Source organism: Podarcis filfolensis (assembly GCF_964270895.1).
Source record: "Podarcis filfolensis genome assembly, chromosome: 9".
In the NCBI taxonomy this organism is placed as follows: domain Eukaryota; kingdom Metazoa; phylum Chordata; class Lepidosauria; order Squamata; family Lacertidae; genus Podarcis; species Podarcis filfolensis.
In genome coordinates this window covers 52,480,550-52,507,096 of record NC_139610.1, presented here as the reverse complement: position 1 = coordinate 52,507,096, position 26,547 = coordinate 52,480,550, and the positions used below count along the sequence as shown (strand labels likewise).

Below are 26,547 nucleotides of genomic sequence, written 5' to 3'. Positions count from 1 at the left end.
GTGAAGGAACAGAAATAAGAGAATCAGGGTGGTCATGAAGACAGAGCAGGGCTTCAGCGCAAGAGATTTGCCTTCCGAAGCTCTCAGGAATGAATCCATCAAGCTGTTGTTGCTCCTCAGCATTGGTTCGAGAGTTTTTGCCTACATGCCCTGCATGGATTTCCCAAACGTGTCTGGTTGGTCATTGCACAGAAGAAGTGGCTCTCTGCATTCGGAGTTAGGCCTCCTTTAGCATAAAGAGCAGCTGTGGGGAGGCGGAATTGGGTGGAGCTTTGTATGAAAGCCCTTGCCCCTCAAAAAGACACTGTTTTTCCTTGACCAGTTGGATTCACGTAGTGAGGGAGGCAAAGCCTTCAAAAAGTTCTGCAGAAGAAGCAGCCGAGAAGGAGAACCCAAAGGCTGGAAAGAACAAAAGCAAACATTCTTGAGTTTTTGGGTGAGGGAATATTGCAGGCCCTTTCCAAACGATATTTTTGTGCCAAAAATGTTGGCAAGCGCAGCCCTAAAGTAGTGATGAATGCACAGCAACAGCACTCCACTCTACTGTAGAAAAAGGGTTCAGAAAGAGTAAAAGCCAGAGCCAACTGAGAAGTCTAGGGAGAATTCAAGAGGGCTCTTCACCCGAACATCCTTTTCCCAGCAGAGTGCCAGGAGCTCTTTAATGGCCACAGCTGCTCATGAGGACTACAAAGGCTAATAACCGTATCATGAGATGAGTCATAAACAACACACGGTGGTTGTCACAGTCATGTCCTTCAGCAACGCATCTCATCTGGAGAGACCTCCGGTAGATTGATTCCCTTTATACCCCAATGCAATAGTTTGGCACACTCACACATCTAATTACCAATACCACGTTACGCGAGTTCGTGTTGAATGCATGTGGGTTTGTTGGTTTGTTTGTAAAAGACTTTAATGATAGCCAATATGCTGTTTTAATAGAGGCAGAATGAAATTCAGAATAGGTGTCCCCACATTCCTGATTACATTGTACCTTCTTACAGGACATTGACATCAGCATTTTAAAAAATCAGTCCTTTAGTCCACTTAGCTCACTGAGCAGGTAGGAAAGGGTTAGGTTAGTCCAGGGTTCCCAAACTTGGGTCTCTAGCTGTTTTTGGACTACAACTCCCATCATCCCTAGCTAGCAAGGCCAGTGGTCAGGGATGATGGGAATTGTAGTCCAAAAACAGCTAGAGACCCAAGTTTGGGAAACCTTAGGGTAGTCCATCCCTCCTCCACCAGGCCACTTGCCTGAAGGCCCATTTTTAACTAACCTGCTTACAGCCTAGCATCCTGCATTTCTGTGCTAGTTGTGAAGCACAGGGCTTCATTTCCTCTGCAGTCGGCATGGAAACACAGGCTACTAATCCTACTTATAGCAGACCTGCAGCGGGGAGCAGGGGTTGCTTGGTTGTTTGCAGGCTAGTAACTTTTGTGAACTTATTTACAAGGCTGATTCTGGGAAATCTTTGGAAAGTGTATTTATGTGGATCGAGGTATTCATAAGTCTTGTTTTTTTCAAAAAAACCCAAAAGTCTGTTTTTATGGACATGAGTAGCTAAAAATGCCACATGATTCAGCCCAAAGAGGATTTTCACATTGCACAGCTTAAAAAGCTACCATTTTATTTATTTATGTTTGTTTCAACAAAGGCACCATTTATAAGTCTTGGATTCCTTAATATTCACTCAGTTTAATTACACCCTTTTATTTTGTACCCACTTTAATCTGTGAAGTATTAGTGTACAAGTGTGTCCACCAACGAAAAGGTTACCCTGTGGAATGGAGTGTTCTTCAGGATGCCAGCCAGCCAGTTATTGCCTCTAGGGGAAGCCTCCATTCCATTTTCTCTTCATCTGATTTTCCATTCTGTGATTATTTAACCTCAGTCCTCATTCAGTTTTTTTGTGGGGAGTGGTCCCCTAACCTTTTTGTTTCCCCTTCCCACTAACCTTTATTATATTTTTGCAAGCATTTTTGAGTGTTCCAAAGCTATTTTGTCTATATAAGGATCGGTACTCAATGAATTAAGGTCACTGCTAGTATAGAGGATGCTACCCATCAAAAGCTGTATTCTGTAAACCGCAGAAGAAGACTTGTATTTTTGCATGTTATGATTTTTCGACCAGTGTGATGTTAAACAATCTATTCCCTTTCAATTATTGCTTTCCAAACAATGTAAATTCTAAATGCCATACACAACATTTACTCAAATCTTGTTTGGTACAATTTATGAGTTGGTGGTTAGAAACAATATAGGAAGTGTAGCATCATCTTTCTCTCATGCGTGGTGTGACCTTGCTTGGAGGGGTGGGGTAGTTTCTGTCCTCTTATAAAAACCCTTCCTCATGAAAAAACAGTGGGCTTTCACAACACAGAAGGGGCATTGGTTTATAGGCCCGCACATGGTCTCACAAGAGAACACTGTTCAATAGGCTTCAAAGCAATTCAGCTATGGCATAGCTGTGGCTGGGCCACATGTAATATAGCCTGTAGCTCTTTAAAGAGGATTAGCTTCAGATCAGGAGGAGTATTCATCGCTGGGTTTCATGTAAAGCAGAATATGCTAATGAAATGGAAATGTCTACAGCAAACATTGCATGATAACATAAACCCTCGAAACTGAGCTTAGCGCCTTGATAGTCCACTCTGAGAGACAAATTTCTTTATCTTCATGTTAATCAGATGGGCAGGGGTGGGTGGGAGGGAGAGCATGATTTTACCACAGTAAACCCTCTGAGGTAATTTATAGTTTCTCCACTACCAGCAGCATATTAAGTCAAGCTAAATTCAGTTCTGCTTTGCTTCTCCCCCCCCCCCACATTTTGTATATGGTTTAGTTAAAGTAACTAACAGGCACCCTAAGACGAATTGATTCACCGTGAAAAGCTATTTTTGTTTTTATGTTTACATTCTTGAAAGGATGCTATAACTTAAATTGGCTGGAGAACCTGTGGCCTTCCAGAGGTTGATGGACTCGAGCTCCCATCAGCCCCAACCAGCATGGACAGTGGTCAAGGATGATGAGAGTTGTAGTCCAGCAATATCTGGAGGACCACCAGTTTTCCACCCCTGGTGCAACATGACAAAGAAATGGAGAATCAAGGTTTCTTCAGATGAATAGACAGGACTAAATGCAGTGCTAAAATTATAATGGTATTGGTTGTGATCTAATGCTCATAATGGGTGGGATTCAACTATTATTATTGTTATTATTATTTATATACCATCCTTCATCAAGAGATCCCAGAATAAAATATAATTATTTACACAACTAAATAATTAGACCAAAGCAACAAATCCGACTAGCAGAAAACTGCAGAAGAGCTTCTCCTAGCATAGCAGGGCTCCCCTCCTCCCCTGAATGCCTAGGGTGCCCCTGTTCTAGATTGGGGGGGCATTCTAGAACAGAATGCAGGAGAGGAGAGGGTTGGCGGTTCTGTCTGGCTAGCTGGAATGCTTACGCTGATTGAACCATTGCCATAAGGTAAAGGGACCCCTGACCGTTAAGTCCAGTCGTAGCCGACTCTCGGGTTGCGGCGCTCATCTCGCTTTATCGGCCGAGGGAGCCGGCATACAGCTTCCGGGTCATGTGGCCAGCATGACTAAGCCGCTTCTGGCGAACCAGAGCAGCGCACGGAAATGCCGTTTACCTTCCCGCCGGAGCGGTACCTATTTATCTACTTGCACTTTGACGTGCTTTTGAACTGCTAGGTTGGCAGGAGCAGGGACTGAGCAACAGGAGCTCACCCTGTCACGGGGATTCGAACCGCCGACCTTCTGATCAGCAAGCCCTAGGCTCTGTGGTTTAACCCACAGCGCCACCATTGCCATAGCACCACATTAAAATCCAATAATAATAATGAGTTTAGATCTATTAAAAGCGTGTTTTTTCCACCACTCTGTTTTTACTGTTCTTAATTACTGTTACCATGATTTCTTCTTAACTGTAACCCATGCACAACCCATGGTCAGGTTTGAGCAGCATTCGGTCCCAGGCCAAACCTAGCATGGATAGGAGAATGGCCCTTGGTGGCAAGACAGGGTTGTGTGGGCCACAAAAGAAATGTCCAGATTATTCTAGATGTTGCATTCTAAATGGAAATGTAGCCTGTGTTTCTAGCTCCACTCTGCATATGCCAGTGCTCTGAAGCCATGCTGAAACCTGGTTGTTGCCTGGGACAAACGTAGGCTTGGGTGGCATGTCTGAAAGCGCCCACTTTTCTTGTTAGGTTTCTATCAATGAATTCTTCTATTCATTAGTCCCACATTCTGCCTACCCTCCATATGCACTTCCATTAGGGCAGGGGGATTTTACAAAGTAAAAGAAATACGTGGCCAAAGGCAGAATCTTGAGGGAGTCATAATTTAGAGAACAAAAGCACCTGTTGTTTCCCCTAGTAATGACCTTAAAAGTACAAGTTTGGACTGTTTCTCTCTAAATACGACCATCTCACAAGACATGGCTGCATGTGGAAAAGGGAATCGACATTACGAGCAATAAATTTGAAAAGCTCATTAAAAAGACATAATGAATTTGGTACACCACATATTTCTAGATCAAAGTTACCTTTGAAGTGACCAAACTCCAGCCTGTGAATCAGTGAAACTGCTTCCTTTCTGTTCTGATCTTACTTGGTGGTGTCCAATAAAACAGAAGTTAAGGAAATTGTTGTTATCTGAATATGGCTAGAAGGAGCCATCTCTGAATGACAGTCTTGTCCCAAAGCAACAATTGTGGAAACCATTAGGAAGGCAAGGCCAAGTGACGCAAGGAATAAGGTTGTTTTTTTAGTTAATCTTTTCCTGCAGCCGTCCTCACCCGCAACTCCCATCCACTTGCTGTGTGAAACAGCGTAGTCTTTGTCAACGTTAACAGGGTCTGGGAAGACTTCTCATTCATGAATATGTATCATCAGCTCTCCATGTCTACAGAGACAAACCCTTCAAAACTGCAATAACCACCGCCTCCCCGCCCCCAACCAACCAGCCGCCCAAATCCTAAGCTATTGGGCTGAGGGAGCTGAAATGCTAGCAAGTAATGTGAGCTCACGCTTTCGAAATGAACTAGAGGAACTTTCTGCTCTAAACCTTTCTTAGGACTCGTCGAAGCCTATAGAACATTTTCATTCTTCATGGGCAAATGGGCAAAACTTGCCATGACCTCTCAGGGGGAAAGAAACACTTTTGCATTTTAGTGTTCTAGCCTCAAGCATGAATAGCAAATGTTTCACTGCACACTGTACCGGTAGCGTGTTTTCAGTTCTTTTGCAAAACTAGCTGCATCTCAACTTCTGAGCTGTAAACCACATAACGCTCACAAAGTTCCTCACTTTAAATAGTCAGTCTGATGCGAATAGGGCTTCTCGCGTGAATCCTCACACACGGTGCTTTTTTCAAAAAAAATGTTTAGGGGTACTCTCATTTTCCTACCCATATTGAAATACTGCCCCTCAGTGAGGCCAAACTCACTGAGATAAAACTTTGAGGACTAATATTGTATAGCCCAGTGGACAGAGTGCTGTATTTAGTCAAAGTGGGGTATGAATTAGCTCTCAGCCTTAATTTGCTTTCTGTTATAACAGCTAACTCACAGGAAGGGAAAAGATGAAAGACCAGTCCTTATGCCAGCTGTAGTAAACTGAATGTCCTGTAACATATTCAAACTCCCAGCTATAAAGAAGTCAGAGGAAACATGCCTCTGAATGCCAGTTGTGTGTCGAGGTCCCCAGGTCCACCCCAATAACTCACACATCACACAGAAATTTTTGTTTAAGATTTTTGGCATAATTTTGGCCACAACTTTATTAAAATACAAATTTGTGAGTGGTTGCGTAGGCATTGGTTGCGACTATCTGCCCCCACCATGGGGGACAGACTGATATTCCGCACGATGCGAAAGTCAGAATGGGGGAATACACTTGGGGGTTACGCGGAGCAGGGAACCTGCCCTCACCCCAAATGCAACCAGGAGCTCATTGCTATGGCCAGAGCCCCCTTGACAGAGTAGACAAGCAATAGTTAGCTCCCAATTCCTTTAACGGAATCCCTTGCAGCAGCAGCATTAGAGGGGCAGGCACAGCCAATCCATGCCCCTCAACCAACCAAACCATAAACCAATGCCTAACCGTGAACCTTACAAGTTGTGACGATTTGCTACGCAGTAGGCAAAAACCAAATGGCTCCAGCCAATCAGCCAGATGGACAAAATTCCTACCAGGCCCCCGCTCCAAAGCAGACGACCCCATGACAGGCATAGCAAGGTCAAAGCAAACAACCCTATTCTAGGGAGGGAGGGACGGGCAATCCAATGCACGGGCGAAAAGAGGAAGCCCTAGCCTCGTGCAAGGAGTTTTACTATTTCTGGCTGTCAATCAACAAATGGCAACATTAACTTCTTCCCAACAACAAGGGAAGCCCCAATCGCATCAGTGGCCAACGATCAATTAGCCCGCCCCTCAACTTTGGAGTGTCCTGGCGGCCCCCACCGCAACACGTGCTCTCCATGAAGGAGAACACGCTTTGCTGAAAACTGGTGCTGCTGCACTCAGATCCACTGGCAAGCTCTTCTTATGTTCTTAAGAAACAAAATATAATTAAGTTTTGCATTTTAGTGTACTAGTATCCCAAATGAATAGCAAATGTGAACAAATCATATCGTAAGGAAATATTGTTTCAAGGAAAAGATGTAGTTCAGTGGCAGAGCAGATGTTTTTAATGCAAAAACGTCCCAGGTACTGTCCCTGGGATCTCCAAGTAAGATGGGAAAGACTTCTGTCTGAAACCTTAGAAAGCCACTGCTGGTCAGAACTGACAGTACTGCATGGACCAATGGGTCTGAATCACTATAGACAAGTTTCCTGCGGTCCTGTAGAGGGAAGCATTATGGCCCAATGGTTATAGGCTGCTTTGAACATTATGTTATTCACAACCTAGTTGCTAGGAGACTGGAGCTACAATCCTATGAACATTTTTCTGGGAGTAAGCCCCACCGAATACAGCAGTTCTTAAATCCAAGTTTAAAATGCATGGGGTTGTGCTGTGAGGTTTAATCCAGAAGGCCTTTGAGTCTCTCCTCTGCCATGAACTCGCCTTCATTATGCACCTTTAGGTGCCAGGCAAAAACGTTCCTCTTTGGCTGATTATATTTGATACCCTATTAAATGTGTGGGGAGAGGGGGGTTATTGGTTTTTGTTTTTATTATGTATTTTGTGTGTTTTTATCTTTTATTTTAATGTAGAGAAGAGCCCTGAGATCTACGGGTGGAGGGCAGTATACAAATTTAATAAATAAACAACAACAACAACAACTTACTCTATAGGTGGCCTTATACCAATCAGTGTCCCACACCCACAGTCTGCTGATATGGATAAAATGGTACTCAGCTGTCTTTTGTGTGTGCATGCTTTAAAAACAATGTTATTGTGCAGAGTCCCAAACAGACCATCATATAATTAACTGCATAATCCACTTAATCCCTCAGGCCTGAGGGTTTTCCACCCCGGTCATAGAGAACAGTAGGAACAGCTTTAGACATAGTATTTATACGTACGTGTGTGTGTGTGAGAGAGAGAGAGAGAGAGAGAGAGAGGGAGAGAGAGAGACATAGAAGATGGAGCCAGCTTGTTTTCTGCTGCTGCAGAGGGTAGGACCCAAACAAATGGATTCAGATGATAAAAAAGGAGATTCTGGCTAAACATTGGGAAGAACTTTGTGACAAGTAAGAGCAGAGTCCCTGTAAGGGAAAAGGGTGGGATAATAATAATAATAGCAGTGTTTGGAAATGGAATGGACTACCTCAGAAGGTGGTGGACTTTCCCTCATTGGAGAATTTTAAACAGGTTGGCTATCCATCTGTCAGGGATTCTTTAGCTGTGATTTCTGCCTTGCAGGGGTTAGACTAGATGACCACTGGGTACCTTTCAACTCTAAAATCCTGTGATTCTAATTAACCTCAGCGATAATGAGTTTTTTTGTGGGGAGGGGCATAAATGACAGCAACAGAAAAGGGGTAGCCTGCTTTATAAAGGTCTATCAGGTATACAGTGCTTCCCTAATATCTAATATAACCCAAGTCCATCTCGTAAAGCTTAATCTCTATAGTTTCTTTTTTTAAAAAATAAATACAATCTCCTCTCTGCTCCAGGCTACTCTTGATCTCATTTCTAAACACAAGCACTTCTGCTTCTGCTGAGGGAAGGGGGTAGGGTAGACCGCGCAGGAACCAGCCCTCCTCGCCCCCTCCCCGTTTTTCCCATTTTGCCTGTTAATTGGCTGAGACCACCAGAATTTGGAGGACACAGATGTCACTGATAGTTTGCCTAGGGAGCACATTCATGCCCATCTGTTGCAGTCTAGAAGGCTGTTCATACATCCACAAGGCCTTCATTTAATTCTTGTCAGAAAGTAATGTAAATCCCGTTTACCTCAGAGGTCGCAGCCGAGATTTATGCCAATGAGCCCCTTGCAATTTACACACACGCACACTGTAGTTCTATAGGAGAAAAGAAACCCTTTCATGTGGGTGCATATTAACAAGAGAGCTTGCCTTAGGAAAGGCTGTCCCTGAGTCAGGGTTTTCCTTATTTTAATACAGCCGGTGCCGTTCGGTATACGAGACTTTACAAAAAGAAAAAGCGTTTAAACTTGAAACCAGCAAACGAGTAAGATGGTAACAGAGCCTCAAGCAAATAGCCATGCTTCATCTCTCATTCAGCACATTACAAATGAAATACCCCACCAATTTATTGCTGTGGTTTCAACATATGCCAGTGGGGAGAAGTGCTGGCCTATTTGTGAAAGAAAAGAAAAGAAAAAAGATTTAGTTTTCTGCTTGGGATGGTATTTACACCAGTGTGTTCAAAGAGCTTGTGTTTTATTTAAGGAAATCCTGCAACCAAGTAACAAACAAACAAAGAGATAAGCTCATCAGGTATAAATGTGTAGAAAAGTGAATGCTGATAATCCAGTTAATATCATCTAGACCTCCCCGGCTCACCTACAACCCACAGTACAATAAATCTGTTTTAAAAACTTGCAGCTTCCCCACAAACTGTATGTGTTGTGCGGTGTATTCCAACATTTCAAATCATATATTGCTGTATTATTATGCAGTATCATTTATGATACCATATTCTTACCTCAGATTTACATTTAACTTCAAACTACAATTGTAGGAAAGTACAGAAAGAAGAAATGCAGCTCTGCTCGTTTTGATAAGGAGAGAAACCTCATTAACTTGAAAGTTAAAATTTAAATCTGACCTTTTCAAAGGCCAGGCGTTTGGTGCTCAGCCCTGCTCTCCCTCTGCAGGGCCATGGGACTCATGCTATTGAATTCCAAAGGGAGCAAAATCTGGCCCTTTAGAATGGCTAGATGCAAAGTGCAGTGTAGCGTAATGACATGGGTTCAAAGTGGCTTTGACAAGCACATACTTCAAAGTGCTGAAGGGGCAGAGGGAGAATTTGTACTTGGCTGTACATTTGGTATATCATTTTTAAATGTGGCTCTAATATTGCAGCCCTATACTTTTCTACTCAGAAGTAAGTCCGGCTGAGCTTAGCAATGTAAGCAGGTATATAGCACTGCAGCCTAAATTTGCTTTTTAGATGACCTGCAGCGGAGAGCAAAAAGGCTGCATACACATCATGTTGAAAGGAAAACAAGGATTAAATCACTAAAATTGGCCACTGGTGAGGAAACTATCCCAGATAATAGCTACGGTTCAGCACAGCCTTGCCTAGATTTGCATGACCGAATGCCTAGGAGAACAAGATCTGTTTTAACCTGGCACCAAAATCTCACCAGAGCTAGAGCATTCCTTGCCACCAGCGGAAGGGAATTCCTCTTCCATGAGTCAGGGAACTCTCCAGAATGACCTAGAATTTGCCACGAGGAGCTGCAAGTGAGATGAGGAAACCAGCAAAAGTTAGGTGGGGGCAGCTTCTGCAAAGCCACATTCTCTGTCATTCCAGAAGTTTCCGCCAACTCTTCCTGAATGACAGGTGGTGGGGACTGAAGTGCTTACACAGGTGGGTCAGTAAAGCTTTGTTCCGCAAGCAGAGTTCTTGAATCCAAGCTTGTATCACTCTTGAAGTTACTCCTGATGGAAACCAGAGCCAGAGTATGGACAGATCAGAATGGGGAAATTCTGTATGCTGCATTGTATCATAGAGTTGGAAGAGATCCCAATGGCCATTTAGTCCAATGCAGGAATATTTTGCCCAACCTGGAGCTCGAACCCACGAGCCTGAGATTAAGAGTCTCATGCTCTACTGACTGAGCTATCCCATCAGTTTGAATTACTTACATATAGTGGTGTTTGTGAAAGTGATTCTTCTCCACTGACTCCAATCTTTTACTTGTTTGGAGACTTTAGAGAAGAAGGGAATACACACACAACCCCAAAAAGGGAAATAAGAAAACCCTTAATGTTAGTAATGAGCCTTGTGCTTCCAGATGTAATTTAAACATCACTCCCTCCCCTCTCAGCTTTGCAAAAGGTTCCTTACACGACTAAAAGATTTGTATAATCACCAGTGCCTCCATTCATGGGCCACCATAATTTTCCACCCAGAGAAAGGGGAAGTTTCAGTGTAGCACTTAAAATAATTAAAAATGTTTATTTGAAAGTCAAAACAGCCCTGGCCCTAAATAATGATTTGCTTTTCTCAATTGACTGTGCTAAGTCCCCACCGGACACTCCTGGGACGATCTTTATTTGTTCCCTGTTGGGATTAATCCATAAATGCAGTCTCCACGTGGAGCTCCTCGGGTCTTTGTTTCTTCCTCCTCATTGGTCTCTCTGGAATTGTAGCAGAGCCTAAAGATCAAAATGAGGATGAGATTTATTTATTTATTTTTGCCTTGAGAGCGAAAGGGGCTTAGGGGTTTTAATTGGTTTTTCAGAATTTTATACTGTGAATGTGGCTCCAATATTGCACCCAGTTTTTAAAGAAAGTAACGTTAAGAGTTGCCAGATGAGTAATGTTGCGTGCTTTTATTTTATTTTTTTCCAGCAAGAACAACAAAGAGTCTCGTGGGCACCTTAAAGGCTAACACTGTCTTTTGTAGGCCAGAATCCACTTCCTCAGGTGCATGAAACGTAACAGAGGAAAACACTTCCTGCATCTGATGAAGTGGGCCCTTGTTCACAAAAGCTTATGACACGATAAACTTGTTATCCTTCAAGCTGCCACTCCTTGTTGTTTGATAAAATTATGAAGATCACCTATGTAAATAGGGATTCTCACTGGTTTGCAACGATTAACTGATGCTGGAAGCAGTTCTTTAAAACGGAATGCGGAAGCTGTACAATGTTACAGCCTGAGGCTGCATTCACACAGCAGTTTTTTCTGTTTCCAATATTCCAATGTTAATTTCTGCATTGTATTTGGGCATCAAATCCACTTCCAGAAATCTAGTAGAAGTTTAGCGCTCATTTCTGTGCTAATTTCTTTCAGAAACAATCCATTTGCAACCCCATTAAACCAGAAAATTGTGGCAGTAAAGTGACAAAATTTGGGGCAGTATACCAGAAGATAGTTGTTTCCTGCCATTTTCATGGGTGGTGCATCATGTGAGGAAGGCTTGGGGCAGTAGTGGCATCGTCCAGTGATATCTGTTGTTGCATCACACTGCATCCATCAGTGTGAATGAAATTCAACGTGACATTGGTAAAACACACACACACACACACAGTTCCGTGACACAACTAGTACCACAATGTGAAAGGAACATTAGAAAACAGAAACACTAACATTATAATGAGGAATACTTGTTTCCCCCCCCATATCTGGATGCACTCCATATCTCCTTCATTACAACTTGGGAGTCTTTTTTCCTTGTGGGTCCTTCATTGTTCTAACTCAGATGCTTTTGAAGGATAGCCTACATCTTTTGCATTGATCGGCAAGTGGCTACAGTTCAGTTTGCATCTTTCACATAAGCTGGCACTGTTTACATATGCCAGGCCTGAGTCACACAAACCTTTTAACACAGTGAGTGGTGGGTACTGAATCTCTGACAAGGGAACCATCCGATTGCATCACCAGGCACCCACAGAAACCACCTTATTTGCAAACAGGCGTTTTCTTTCTGGGAGCAACTAACATGGAATTGAGCACTAAACTTGCACTCTATTCTACTAAAGTTCCAGGTGTGGCTTTTACATCCTGTGAAAGCTCAAGCATCATACGGAAATTAACAGGGAAAAGTCATGAAAAGTGCCATGTGAATGCAGCCTGAGGTTCACCCGAACTTTCCAGAGAATTGGGGGGAGAACTAGACATTGGGTTGCTGTTTCCCCTGCTTTCTGTTTTTCATAATTCTTTTGTTTTGCCCCGATACAGCAACATAGCAGGGAAAACTGAATGGTGTCCTTTTGTTGACTGGTGGGTTAGCAGGGGATTGCCTCTCCCCATCCACCATGTTGTGCGTACAATTATCCAAGCACTTGTTCCCAAAGTGCTTCCTACCGTCTCCAGAAAGAATATGTGATGTAACTCAGCTAGCATTTCTAGAAATCACGGTGATTCGCTGCAGAGCAAGGTTAAAAGGTCTTGAAAACATGAGGGTTCCAGCATAAAGCACTTGACTGCATGGAACCAACATGTGTGCAAATGGATTCTATGTGTGCGCATGTGGCTGGCCACTTCACTGTTTGGGGCTTTTTACAGGGGTATTGAAAAGCAACCTCCTCTCTCCATGCTGTGGTACACGGACCCCAGAGTAATTTCACACCCTTCCCTAATAAAGTCCTCTGAGACTGTCATGTACTTCCCCTATTATCCCTCCCTGCTTGAGCCTTGCCGATAATTGATGATGCTTTAGTTAATCATCCTTCCCCTTCTTTTGTTCACCAGGTATCTCGGCCTAGAAAGGATCCTTTTCATTTAGAATTTGTGTCTTCTCCTCGGTAATTGATCGCCATACACCCAAAGACGCACACACCCCACCCAATTTTCAAGCGAGCAGCATGGATAATCAAAGAACGATGGCCGCTCTGTTGCAGGAATGCAAACAGATGCTGGATCAGATCTCACCAGAGGTGCAGGACCAGTCTAAGAGAGACGAAAGCAGGCATCAGCAGTACAGAGGTGAGATCTCAGTGACAAGTACTGGGTGCAAAACAGCCAACTGCCCTAAATTTCCACCCCATCCCCGGCCTGCCCTATTCCCCCCCCCCCAATCTCCTAGCAGATAAGTGTCAAAAGATTACTGGATTTCTAGGGCATGAATGGGATGTGAGCTAGGAGGCAGGCAGGGAAGGAAGCCCACTTTGTACCAGTGAATTGCTGTCAGTTCTCATTTAAAGCTTCAGTAAACATGAGGCTATAAGGAGCGGTTTTCGTTTAAGAAAAACAATGCTTCCAAAGTTTGGCGATGCACATAAATTTCAATTATAAAAAAGGGGGAGGGGAAATAATGCAACTTCTGAATGGCGGCTGTTTGCTGTCCTTTCACTGAGAGTATATCCCCTTCATTAAAGCATTTGACCGTTTCCCCTAATGCAACTCCCTACATTTGAATTCCCAGATATTTTTCTCTCTATATAAAAGTTCATCATCTACAAAAGTGTTTTGAAAATAAAAATGGTTCAGGGTGTTAGAGGAAGATTTGCAGGCAACGGATACTTTGAAGAGCGGTACGTAAATACCAGTGACACGCTGAAAGAGTTTTTGTTTTGTTGAATATGATATGAAAAAGAAACCATTTATTGAAGAAACCATTTATTGAAATAGGAAGATGATCTATTAGGTCATCTGATGAACCAAACTCTTGCCTGTGCATAGTCGTTCCATGATCCATTTGTTAGTCTATTATTATTATTATTATTATTATTATTATTATTATTATTATGCCCATTTGACTAGGTTGCCCCAGTTACACTGGGTGGCTTCTAACAAATTGAAAACATTAAGCACAGTAAGACATCAAACATTAAAAACTTCCTTATACAAGGCTGCCTTCAGATGTCTTATAAAGGTTATATAGTTGCTCATCTCTTTGACATCTGATGGGAGGGCGTTCCACATGAAGAGTGCCACTACTGAGAAGGCCCCCTGCCCGGTTCCCTGCAACCTCACTTCGTGCAGTGAAGGAACCCCAGAAGGCCCTCAGTGCTGGGCTTCAGTGTCCAGGCTGAACTGTGGGGATGCAGATGCTTCTTAAGGTGCCACAAGACTTGTTATTGTGTCCAGAAGCCTCTTTATGGGGTTTTTCCTGCAGCAGATTACCATGGCTAGCTCTTCCAAAATTAATTACTCCAAATAAAGCTACCACAAGATGTGCTTTTCTTCTGAAGTAACACCCATTCTGTTCAATGGGGCTTGATCTCTAGGAAGTTTGCTTAGAAATACTAAATAGTTGCAGTACTTTTGCAAAAAGTTTTGCCAGTTCGGAGCCTAAGCTTGTACTTCCATAAATTCTGACTTTGTACGTTACCTAACGATTAAGTTGTCACGGTTGAAATCCTTTTGACCATACTTCCTCCTTCCATCCCTTTACTGCCATAGTAGGGTCTTGGGTGCTTCCACACAGATACTTAGTGTGGATTCGGTGCTGCTCTAGCAAACACATTTCGCAGTATTCAAATAACCTAGTCCTCATCAAAATGGCAACCCATTTGCCTACGGCCTTCATTTAATCTGGATCTATAATTTCTGCAAAAGCTTTGGGTTTTTTAAAAAAAATATGTATTATTTTCCTGGAAACAGTCCATTTGAACTAAATGGAGGGAGGGAATATGGGATGGCATTTTGATAAGGACATCATAGTGAGGACATTGTGCAAAACAGACTTGCACAAGCAGCACCAAGCGCAGAATAAACTGCTGCAAGGAAGTGGCCCTCTGTTAAGCAGACGATTTTTAAAATAGATAAATCTGAATTTTGTTTGCTTATTTGTTTACACACACACACACACACACACACACACACACAGGATTTTCCTTTTTGACAGACAAATCATGCGACTCTCCACCTAGTTCTGCTGTTTCAATAGTACCAGCTACTTTGCCCGAGTGAATCAATCATGATGACATTTGGGGAAATTTAAATCCACCTCATGCAGGGCCTGTTCTGTTTGTGTACAGTTTTCTGCTTCCTTTCGCTGTGATGATAGTTGTCTGTAGCTCTTTGGCATTTGGGAATATAGGCTATGTGTAGAGGGCTGGTGTATTTTTTCTTGTAAGGTTTCCTTTCATTTCATCCCACAAAAGGCACTTTTGTTTCCTTGTCACAAATTCCTTTCAGCTTTATTATCACTCTTTAGAATGGGCTATTGAACTTCTAATCAGGTAGTTCTTTCTTCTTCGGTTTCCCTTATTAAATGCTGGAGAGTATGATAAATAATCGGCTTAGTTACAGATAAGGTACATCAGTACCCTTTTAATCACTACATTAGACATGGCCCTTCAGGTAAACTAGTTCAAGCAGCAAAGGAACCAAGGCTCAGAGATTCCCTAGGACCTACTTCCCTTAGATTTTCGTTTTTGTATTAGCTATCCGCTTTGAGTCCAAGAGGCAATAATATGAATAATGTCACAATGTGTGTATGATTGTTCCATTGGATTATATCCCTGCAGGTTAGTTAAATGCTCCAATTGCAGATGTCTTCTTCCTTAACAGGTGTTTTTTTTTTAAAAAAACCCTACAATGATCACATATTGCTTATAAGAAGTGTGGCATCATTTATGGCAGCAGTTTGAACTAATTATCTGAACTCAAAGCCTGAAGCTTGTTGTTGTTGTTGTTGTTGTTGTTGTTGTTGTTGTTATTATTTTATTATTATTTATTAAATGCCTATACTGCCCTTCACCTGAAGATCACAGAGCGGTTTACAATAAAAATACAAAAATACACACCATAGTAACAAACACAAACAATAACAATGTCATTTCATTTATTAGTATTACTACTGCTTCACTAGATACTACTTCTTTCTATCCAGGATGGAGATGAATAGTGGAAACAGGAGCAGGGATTTATAGAATCATAGAATCATAGAGTTGGAAGAGACCACAAGGGCCATCGAGTCCAACCCCCTGCCAAGCAGGAAACACCATCAGAGCACTCCTGACATATGGTTGTCAAGCCTCTGCTTAAAGACCTCCAAAGAAGGAGACTCCACCACACTCCTTGGCAGCAAATTCCACTGTCGAACAGCTCTTACTGTCAGGAAGTTCTTCCTAATGTTTAGGTGGAATCTTCTTTCTTGTAGTTTGGATCCATTGCTCCGTGTCCGCTTCTCTGGAGCAGCAGAAAACAACCTTTCTCCCTCCTCTATGTGACATCCTTTTATATATTTGAACATGGCTATCATATCACCCCTTAACCTCCTCTTCTCCAGGCTAAACATGCCCAGCTCCCTTAGCCGTTCCTCATAAGGCATCGTTTCCAGGCCTTTGACCATTTTGGTTGCCCTCCTCTGGACACGTTCCAGTTTGTCAGTGTCCTTCTTGAACATTTAGAAATGAACTCATCCAGCTTGCATTGGCCTTAGCTCTTCATGTCTCAGGGATTTCCAGACAGGCTGACTTTGCACCAACCCTTCCATCTGCTAAATCTCATTCACCATCCTTTTCCTTGTTGTTGTTTAGTCATTTAATCGTGTCCGACTCTTCGTGACCCCCATGGACCAGAGCACGCCAGGCACTCCTGTCTTCCACTGCCTCCTGCAGCTTAGTAAAACTCATGCTCGTAGCTTCGAGAACACTGTCCAACCATCTCATCCTCTGTTGTCCCCTTCTCCTTGTATCCTTTTCCTAAGTTTCTGCAAAAGACAAATTCTGAGGAAGAGTGCTGTTTCTTAAACTTCTCCCAACTCATTAATCGGGAATATTAAGAAACTACAGTTCTCAGACCTAAGCCAAAGGCCCTTCATTCTGGGTTGGACTAAAATTCCATTCAGTATTCTGTTTCCAGCCAGATAACTTAGCAAGTCAGACATGACAGCAATGGCTTTCCCCTGTTACATGTCTCCAGCATCTGGTATTTAAAGATATATTGCCTCTGGACTCAGAAGACTGAGTTAGGTATTAAGTTACACATTAAGGGCTCCAAACTCTCATTTTCGCACTGTGGAGAAATCCATTTCCTCTGCTCCTTTCTGCCTCCTTTTCTCTTCTCACACCTACAAAGCAACAACAGTCTTTCACTTCCTTGATAAAATCCCTTCTCTTAATGACAGACAGCTCTAGTTTACCTGCAGGGCAGAGCACGGGAGGTCACCTGATGACAGGCAACCTCTCATTATTACTCTGCGGCTGGGAGAAGTGACAGCTTGCAGCCACTGAGAGACAAAAACGGTGGAGGGAATGCTTTCAGCAGGTCAGGTACCACCTCCTAACCTTCGCACCTGAATCGCTTACCTGCACTTTGACCTTTTCAGCTTTGCTCCCTGATGATCTGAGGACCCTCATCGAAGAGGCAAAGGAAATGAAGTGGCCCTTCGTGCCAGAAAAGTGGCAATACAAACAAGCCGTAGACCTGGAAGACAAAATAAACCTGAAAGATGTGATCAGTGCAAGGCTGCATGAGTTACTGGTATGAAGTATATGACACCTGCCTTTGAAACCTGCATTCACAGCACTTAGATGTACAGTGGCCTAACAGATGGTAGCCTTCCTTTTATATAGGTGACCCCCATCCTTCACTGCTGTTTCTGCTAGGTGACAGTTGTCATCCTGGTTCCATTTAATTCAGTGGCCGCGTTCTTACTCTTATCAGTTGTGTTGGGGTTAATGCCTTGATTTTGTTTACATATGGACCAGAAGGCAGTGTATTCTCTGATGTAGACATGGAGATCCTGCACAAGGGGGCTTCCCCCAGTGACTGAAGAAGCCCACTCATTCAGGAGCTTCATGTGTTCTTTGGAACAAATACAGATGTGTGCAATTACAGATATAAAGGCTTACCAATGGTCTAAAAGGTCCAAGTCCAGCACTCTATCTGCAAGAGTTGCAGCTAAATGCCCCTTTGAAGGTCACTTGTCAGGCATGATGCAGACAAGTTTCACTTGTTACACATGTCATCTGAGGTGTAAGCCCTGAAGGTGGTGGGTCCAATTTTAGTTATCTTAGCAAATAGCAAGTGGATAGATATATCCTTCAAGAACTATACCACTTTCAGAGCCATCTGTGTTGGGTTTTGGTTGGGTTTTTGGCAACATCTTGAGGCAGTGATTTTCACTGTAAATTATGGGCTGAGTAAAGTTGTATTTAATTTTGATTATCCTGAATCAATTGTATCGGACTACCCTATGATTCCAGTGTTTTGAGGAACAGAGAGGAACTTCTCTCTATTTATTCTGTCCTCTCCCCGCCCCCCATTCCGGACTGCATACACATTTTTTACGTACATTGGAGCATAAGGAAAGTCTCTTAAATCAGGCCAGTGGTCCATTTGGTCCAGCATCCTCTTCTTACAGCGGCCAACCAGATGCAGGACTTGAGCATAAGAACACCTGTGGTTTCCATCAACTGGCATTCAGCAGCATTACTGCCTTCAGCCATGTAGGGAGTATATATGCATCAGGGTTAACAGCCAGTGATAGCCTCACCCGCCATGAATTTGTCTAATCCTCTATTAAAGCCATCCAAGTTGGGGGCCATCACTGCCTCTAGTGGGAATAAAATCCATAGTTTATTCTATCTTTCCTGAATCTTCCAACATTAAGCTTCATTGTATTGCCCCGAGTTCTGGTACAATGAGAGAGGGAGAAAAACTTTCCTCTTCTTCACACAACACATAGCTAAACTATGGAACTCACTCTGCCTGGCTTTCAATTTGAACTTAGCCTGATCTTTTCCCCCCCCGTTCCTTCCTTCCCTCCCTCTCCCCTTTTTATGAAGATTACCTGCTCTGAGATCCCACAGCTAATTCTCCCCTGGTCTCCTCGCTGGCCCAAATAGGACTAATTTAACCAGCTAGCCCTGGTGATCATCTAATGTTTATTGGATGGATTTCCCCCCTAAATTGATTTTTGAATTCTGAATTTATTGTTATTCATGGTTTATACTGTATTTTATGCTGTTTTTTGTTGCATCAATTAAGTGTTTTAAATTTGTTGTTAGCCGCCCTGAGCCCGGTTTTCTGAACCAGGAAGGGTGGGGTATAAATAAAAATTTAATTTAATGTTTTTTTAATTATAGGAGGCAGTGACAGCCACCAGCATAAATACCAGTTGCAGGAAAGCACAAGAGGAGAGAGGGCTCTTGTGCTCGAATCCTGCTTATGGGTTTCCCACAGGCATCCGGTTGGCCTCTGTGAGAACAGGATGCTAGACTAGATGAGCTGTTGGCCTGATCCAGCAAGCAATTCCTAAACCTGCGTAGGCCAGAGCTCCAACAACCGCTGGGAATTTTCTGCAGCACAATTGCTGTGTTTGCAGCGAGGGTTAAAAGGGAGGGAGGGACCTGTTGGTTGCAACCAGGTGCTATTTGTATCTAGGTGCAAGATAGGATAAGGAGTTGCCTCCTTAAATCACTGTTTCCCTCTCCTTCTGTAAGTGAATGGTTTAACTTGCGTGGAGCACCTTACATGCCCCTTGGTAAAAGTGGGAGGGTTTTGTTGTCGCCCTTGCTTTACAAATCCCTAGTGCTAAGTGGAGTTTTATTGTGATTCTGAGTTTGTTTTGCTGTGTTTTCTTCCTCCCCATCCCCTCCTTTCCCTTTCCCTTTTTGGTGTGTGGCCTCAGATGGAAATTTATGGCGGCGGCTGACCCCCTTTTACAATGCTCACAAAGCCCTCGGACTCAAGAGCATTTGTCTGCTCTCTCCCAGGATAAACACCTGCAGCCAACTCCCTGAGAAACCTGGATAGATGGGAGATTAATGTGACTGTAATAGTGGAACAGTGTTTGCCCACATTATCCCCTCACCCCAGGTAGATGGGCCTTTTCTGAGATGATACCAATTATTTATTGCCGAAACATCTGTTGATAACTGCAGCTGCCCCGGCGAAACAAAGCATATCATGGGGTCACAGACTATAGAGCCCTACAATCCTGCCTGATGCTCTTTGGAGACTATTCACCAACACACCCCAAAGTACATGGGTTACCGTCGTCTTCAATGTTTCGTGGTGCCGTAAAAAATACTTTCTAAACGCTGAGCTCGCTTCCCCATGTGCTTTGAACTATTATTTCATTTTCACTGGTAATTTATATTCTAGCACTATTGTACTGTGGGAGAAAAGGGATACTATTTTACTCCCCAATTTAATTGTAGAATGACTGACACTTTGACCCATATTATTAGTATTAGTCAAGAAAGGTTCTTTCCCCCACCCCCTTTCCATTGCTCTCTTTCCCAGTTATTTATTCAAAACGAAATTTAAAAAATTCAAGACACAGAAAAAGTTTCTTTAGAACTTTGATTAAGATGTTGAGCAAGGCTGGGGAGGGGGGAAGTATTAAATTTACAGTTTGATTGCGAAGAATAAAGTTCTGAGCTTCCTCTTTTGATATGATTTGCAGGAGGGAATTAATTTAAATCCCTCCAAAAGAGAAATCAGCCTTTGTTGATATTGTTTGGCGAAAACTTTGACACGTTTCATCTGAGTTTATTCTAAAGTGGCGAGTTTAGAATAAGCTCTCCACTGGAATGAACCAGTGTTTGTAAAGTGATTTGGGATCCTTGAATGAAGTGTTTATTATTCTGGAAGGTCAGATTTTGGGGACCATATTCACAGTGTGCAGTATCTTGCTTCTCGAGTAGCTCCACTGATCTCAAAGTGTCTCTATGAGAGCACTTGGGTCTCCAGTCTGAAAGTTTGACTTAGCCTTGCATTGTTAGTAGCGATGCTTTGTTTGCAGACCATTGCTCTGTTGAGTATGCAAAGCAACCATTGCTGCTTACATCATCCTTTTAAACAGTTCAGCTTTGCATGGGCTGCAGAATCCTATTGTACAAAACAACCAGAAGAGAGGAATGCTCATAAAAGACATGGGGGCAATGGGGGTGGGTGGAGAGGGGCATGGAGGAAATCCCATATCTGCTAAATTTAATGAGAAACTCAGGGTGGTAGTCAACTGTTTTACTCAGAGTAGACCCATTGAATTTAATTGACCCAACTTAGGCAAAGTCATTCATTTCAATGGGATTTCTCTGAGCAGCTTAATTGACAACCACCCTCAGTAATTAACACGCCAATGTAAAACATGCATCCTAAAATGTTTTCCCTCTTGATAGGGATTTTCATTGGAGAATTCCAGAATAGGAGTTTGATAGAAGAAAGATCCTGACTGTTAATGTTATTTCTGTGGAACTATAAGAAAGCAATTCTGGTGATTTGTCACCTGTCTCTTCAAAGGACTATCTTAGGTCCTTTCTTTCAGATGTTACATTTTTGGGGGTATAGATTTATGGGGGGTTTTGAGTTTTTGATCTTATTTTTTGCTTTTGTCCTGCTGTTTCACTTCTTAGGTCTAAATTAAAAATAGTGCAAACAATTATAAACTGTGACAAAACTGAAAGCAGCAACAGATGTGTGTGTGTGTGTTGTAAAAAATGCATTCTAGGGCAGCAGATATCACACAGAGGTGATTTGCCAAAGTCTTGCCAAACCAAAACTGTTATTTCATTAAAATTATACACCGCTTCATAATTTTTTTTAAAAACCTCTCCAAGTAGTTTGCATTTTTTAAAATAAAAAATTATCAATAAGATTAGCAGCAATAAAATTTCAAAAAGTTAAAATAACAATAGACTAAAAACAAATTGAAACTTTTCATGTGAGGTGGGAAAACTGAATCTGCATAGGATGGGATTTGCTAAGGCGGGAGGTAGGGATTGATGCCAACTTGGGTGGCTTTAAAAAGAGGATTTGACGATTGATTTGATTTGATTTGATTTGTATGCTGCCCTTCACCCGAAGATCACTGGGCAGTCCTGAACATAAAAATACAAAATACAAACACAAAATACATAATAAAAGCAAGTGCAAGAACAAAAACAAACCAATAACTCCCTTCCAACAAACACATGGAAGATAAGGCTACCAATGACTGCTAGGCATGATCACTAAATGTTACCCCAGTATCAGAAGCAACATGCCTCTGAATACCAGTTCCTGGGGAACAACAGTAGAAGATTGCTGCTTTTTCCACTTGTGGGTTTCCAAAAAGTATCTGGTCCTTGTTCTGTCCCCGTTTTTTTAAATCAGGGGATAAGCAGTTAACCCTCCCATTGCAAATCATCTCAGCTCTTCTTCCAACAAACAGTGAACGTTTAAAAACAAAAACCCAGGTCTCTTTCTCCTTCCTGGCTGAGCCAAGGAAAATGAGGGTCGAAAACACTTCAGCTTCCACTGGGATTCCAAACAGGACGTTTCTTATGCTTAGTTTGAGCACAGCTTTGAGCACGAGCTGCGCTCAAAGTAAACATAAGAAAACTGGGAGACAGAACGGGCAAGCGGGAAAGCAGCAGAGGTGATAAATAACTATATGTTGATTTGAAATGAACAGCTGGAGGTATCTCATCTGCTTTTAATAAATGTGCTCTTGCCCGTACGAGTGTCTATTATGGTTTTCCCTAGGTGCCTGACCTTCTCATACATCTGCAGACTAAAAAAAAAAACACATTCTGACTCCAGCCCATGTGAGGATCTGGGTTTTGAACCAACGGTTGGCACTGCCCTTGGTGCTCATTGGAGCACAGGATTCTGCCTTATGCCAGGTCTGACTATTGGTCCATCTACTTCTGTATAGTCTACACTGATTGGCAGCAGTTCTTCAGAGAGTTGATCTTTCCAGCCCTACCTGGAGATGCCAGGGATTGAACTTGGGACCTTCTGCATGCAGAGATCTGCTGCTAGGCTCTTTCCCTTCCCTTCATCACCTATTTCCTCACACTCTCCCTCCCCTCCAACCTCTATGGAGGACTCTGGCTGTTGACACTGTCAGTGTCGACTATCTGTTTTGCAAGTGTGGGTGTGGTGTCTCTAGTGATGTGAGGTGAGAATATTCTCTGCTAGAAAATTATCCAGAGAATATTCTCCCCAAACTGTAAATTCTAACGTAAGAACCAGTTTTACAACCCACATTTAAAAAATCTAGTAAATAATAAGTTAAGCTGTGATATTGCCAGTGTCCGTAATGAATAATGATTTTTTTTTTTATCCAGTTACATTACTGGGCATTGTGTCATTCACCATTGGCAGTTCTGAGCTACAGAAATATGTAATAGCCTTTTTTCTATTTTGGTGTGACCTTATTCATAGCAATTCTATACTCTTGGCTATATAGTGTGATATCTTTTTTTACAGAAAGTAGCTTCAATGCTTTATACACTTAAAATACCAGGCCTATACAATTATCTGTAACAGCATGTGAGGTGGCCTTGTTTTAAACAGTTGATCAGTTGACATTTCTATATTTTTATTTAGTGCCGATAACTGGTTTTGGCAGTGCCATTCAATGGTATAACATGCCGTTTACCAGAGACTGACATACTGAAATATATTACCGTTAGAGCTATACTGAATTTACTTGTATCAAAGAATGTGAATTCACTGCATTGCCCCATTGAATAAAAGTATCTGTACAGTTTTTGGTTGCCATCTGAACAAGTTTACCCATGAATAAACATGTATATTAACTAATTATATCATTTTCAATGAATTAAAATGAATATTCTCCTATTTTAAATGAAAATTCTCTAATATTCTCATTAACTGAGAATATTCTCGAGAATATTCTTCAAGAGATTATTGTCGAGAATTTAATATCACTGGGTGTCTCAACCCAATAAGCAACCTTGTAAGGTACTGCATGTAGTAGCACTCTTTTACTCGAGCAGATCATATCCTGCAAAATGATCTACTGTGGTGTATCTTTGTGACCCCCAGGGCATCTTGATATTAAAGCCTGAGATTTTTTTCCCCCTATAACTGTCTATTTGCTCAAGTCATATTCAATGAGCATGATTTTAATTTGTTTCTTAGCCCTGTGATATGTCATGGATGTTTCAGTTGAGATTCCTGCACCAGAATTGGACTAGATTTAACTAGATGACTCTTGGGGTCCCTTCCAACTCTACAATTCTATGATTCTGTGATAATAGCGATAGCTGTACTGTATCTTTAAATGTAACCTTAAGGGCCCTAAACTGGACCCTTTACTCTGCCTGTTTGCAAACAGAAGATACAGTCACCCATCTTTCTCGCAACTATTTTCCCAGGGAGGTGTCTGCTGCTTTCGTGTTGTGGGTTTTTAAAAACCCTCTTTTTCCAACCACCTTTTTTAATACGGCTGTTTTCAGAGAGTTGTGTTAGAAAGCATAGCTTTGCTGGCTGTTAACAGGTAACGCTAACAATTCTTCATTGTTTATTTTAACTGGTTTAAACGCTTTTAAAGTGATGGTTAGTTCAAGCAGCCTCAAGTTTCCTATACCTGAAATGGTTCAAATTTGTGCACAGTGAAAACTTAATAGATGACCATGGCCAATTACTCATTTTTTTCCAGCCTAGCCTACCCTATAAAGTTGCTGTGATGATAAAAGGGGATGCATGCCCACCACCCTGAGCTCTGGAGGAAGAGCAGGATAAAAACATAATAATGGCATACTCTGCCAATTCTATAAATGCAGTGCTTCTCGTTATTCTACTAGTTTTCACAAACTATGAAGCAAGCAAAGCACACTTATCTCTAGACTGCATGCTCAGTGGGGGCTTGTATTACTGGCATTACATTCTCTCTTTTCCTGTGTAGGTGGTCTCAGGTTTCTACCCCATTTGCTACATCCATTTAATACATCCCAAGTGCCCTGTACCTGGATGAGTTAGCAATGCCATTCCTTCCTAGTCTTAGCAAACCAAAAAACCTCTAGGCTCAATTATTGATGATTTAATTCTTGCTCATTGAAAATTCCTCCACCCTCATCTGCTTCTATCTTCCTAATTTATTCTGCACAAGCAATTTCGTATATTCACATTTTGTCCCGTACCTCAGTGCCAGATGGCTCTGGGAGAGAGTGTTTTCTCCCTTCCTGGGAGCAGCTGCAGTTGTCAGCAAAAACAAGGTATCCTGGCATTGAACCTAAGGCTGAGACCCAAACATTAAGGTGTTTTGCTGGGAGGAACCAGGCCACTAATGCGAGAAACCATGAAAACAGCACACCCGTCCACTCAGGGCATTTTCGCAAAGGCCCTTCAGTAAAGGCTGTTTTGCATTTCCACCCTGAACCCCTATAATTGGTGTATAGAAATCTTCTGCAAATCTAATTCCATCTCCACCTGACTCAGCTTCCCAGCCATGAAGTTCCTTTTGTGCCCCTAAACTCAATTACACATCCTAGGTTGACATTGTAGAAACAGATGTTCAGGCAAAGTGCACTTTTATTTCTCTCTCTTGGCATGGATACAGAAATCCCTTAATCGCAATTTCCAAATTAGAACCCTTTTATTTCTTTTATATTTTGGTTATATCTCTGTGTCACCATAATTTTGTTTTGTTTTGTCCATGAAGTGTCTTCCTCCTGGAGTTGTAGGCTTGATGGGTTGTTGCTGTTTTAAAAAATAAAATTATGTTCAGGAGATGCAGATGCAACAGTGCACATCTGATCAAAAGCTTTTATGTAAGGTGCAGCTTACATAAAAAGCTTTTATGTAAAGTGCAGAAAGACAGGATGTGGGACTGCAAAGAAACTGAGGTTGGGCAAGGTCAGAAATAGACTTTTTCCTGTCCCTCAGAAACATAAATTAGCAAAAGAATTGTGGGCTGTGGTATATGGTTGGATACACATTATATCAAATCTAAAGGAAAACAACTGTAATAGGTGGGATGGACCTGTGACCAAGGTGATGTCTGTTATCCAAACAAGCAAGGGATATTGCAGGTGTTAACCTGTGATGGGAGAAATCTGGAAGTGAATCAGTCAGCGCATTATGAATTATGTGAGCCATTTGTGGCAATTCAAAATACAAATTACGCAGAAACTTCCGCTGTGTCTCATCTGTCACTTGGAGGTAATTTTATACATTCTTCTTTTTATACATTCTTCATTTTAAGACAGCAAGAGTTACAAGATCAGCTTTTCTCAAAGTAAATAAGCACTCTTTCCTCAGTATAGCTTTGCATGTTCACCTCAGGCATGGCAGCCGTTCTGTCTTGTTTGACTCACATATGGAGACAGAGAAAGTATTCTTCTGACAAACGAGGATAACACACTTTCAGTCTCATCATGCTTCTACAGGACACTGCCAGAAAAAGAGAAGAGGAAAGCTTTTCACTGTTCTGCTGAAGGGAGGTGATCCTGGCAGCATGCTTCTGATATGCAATCCCTCTCAGAAATGTTAGCATCTTAACAACACTTCAAACAAGTTTTTCAGGGTCTTAGACCTGCAAAACTGATTGACCAGAGACTATAATAGGACAGAAGACATAAATGTGTGGACCCATAGGCAGTAACAGCTCTCCCATTCTGCTTCAGATTTCTGAAAAATTGCTATCTGTACCAGTAGTGGATTGCACGATGGGATGCCACTGCACATCTGACCTCCAGTTGGTTGCTTCACTGCTGCTTACTGGGAGGGGCAAGGTGG

The 26,547-nt window shown here is 42.2% G+C and overlaps 1 protein-coding gene across 3 annotated transcripts in view; it reads left to right on the top strand.

Moving 5' to 3' along the window:
• Positions 1-643: 643 nt before the first annotated feature.
• The window catches only part of ALPK1 (alpha kinase 1), a 44,628-nt gene continuing 18,724 nt past the window's right edge, over positions 644-26,547 (top strand). The window contains exons 1-3 of one of the 3 annotated variants that reach the window (XM_083571014.1): positions 644-787; positions 12,868-13,101; positions 17,396-17,550. In XM_083571014.1, coding sequence (XP_083427140.1) covers positions 12,981-13,101; positions 17,396-17,550 — 276 coding nt within the window. In that variant the 5' untranslated portion in view covers positions 644-787; positions 12,868-12,980. Of the gene's footprint in view, positions 788-7,315; positions 7,382-8,623; positions 10,036-12,867; positions 13,102-17,395; positions 17,551-26,547 lie in introns of those variants that run through there. The other 2 variants (XM_083571016.1, XM_083571015.1) reach the window with 2 other exon arrangements.